This window comes from Egretta garzetta, unplaced genomic scaffold (genome assembly GCF_000687185.1).
Source record: "Egretta garzetta isolate BGI_Z169 unplaced genomic scaffold, ASM68718v1 scaffold108, whole genome shotgun sequence".
NCBI classification, from domain to species: domain Eukaryota; kingdom Metazoa; phylum Chordata; class Aves; order Pelecaniformes; family Ardeidae; genus Egretta; species Egretta garzetta.
Window position 1 is genome coordinate 8,408,117 of NW_009260614.1, and position 507 is coordinate 8,408,623.

At 66.5% G+C, this 507-nt stretch overlaps 1 protein-coding gene across 1 annotated transcript in view; it reads right to left on the bottom strand.

The window, feature by feature from the left end:
• PHF12 (PHD finger protein 12) overlaps positions 1–507 on the bottom strand; it is a gene marked incomplete at its 5' end in the record, with an annotated part of 32,755 nt that extends 32,248 nt beyond the window's left edge. The window contains one exon of the mRNA XM_009645169.2: positions 206–507. Coding sequence (XP_009643464.2) covers positions 206–507 — 302 coding nt within the window. The remainder of the gene's footprint in view (positions 1–205) is intronic.

The following is a 507-nucleotide window of genomic DNA, read 5'->3' on the forward strand; positions in this document are numbered from 1 at the left end:
CTAGTGTGGTGTGGGTGGGTCCGGGGGGGGGGGGATGGACCCGAGTGGGGTTTGCACCTCCTTTTTGTTCCTGCTTGTTACCCCCTGGCCTCATGTCGTCCCACCCCCCATGCAAGGCAGGGACCTAACGGGAAGCAGGAGCCGCTGGAGGGAAAGGTGCTGCCCGGGCCGGGCAGATCCGGAGGGAGACAGCGCTGAGCCTTACCAGCACTGGAGGTGGAAAGCGGCGGGGCAGTGATCGCAGCACAGCAGATCCCCTCCTTCCTTGCAGCTATCGCAGCTATCGTGGTTAGTGGCCCTGCCACTTCGCCTGGGCTCCTTCTCGGGCCTCCTGCTCTTCTTTTCCCCATCTTCGCTCTTGGGGGGAGCCAGGAGGGCTTGGATTTGCTGCACACGGACGGACAGACAGACAGACAGAGAGGGGCTCTGAGGGGCTGGGAGGGACCCTGACCCCAGGCGCCCTGCTCCCAGATGCCCGCCGGGGGAGAGCGGCCCCGGGCCCGCCGG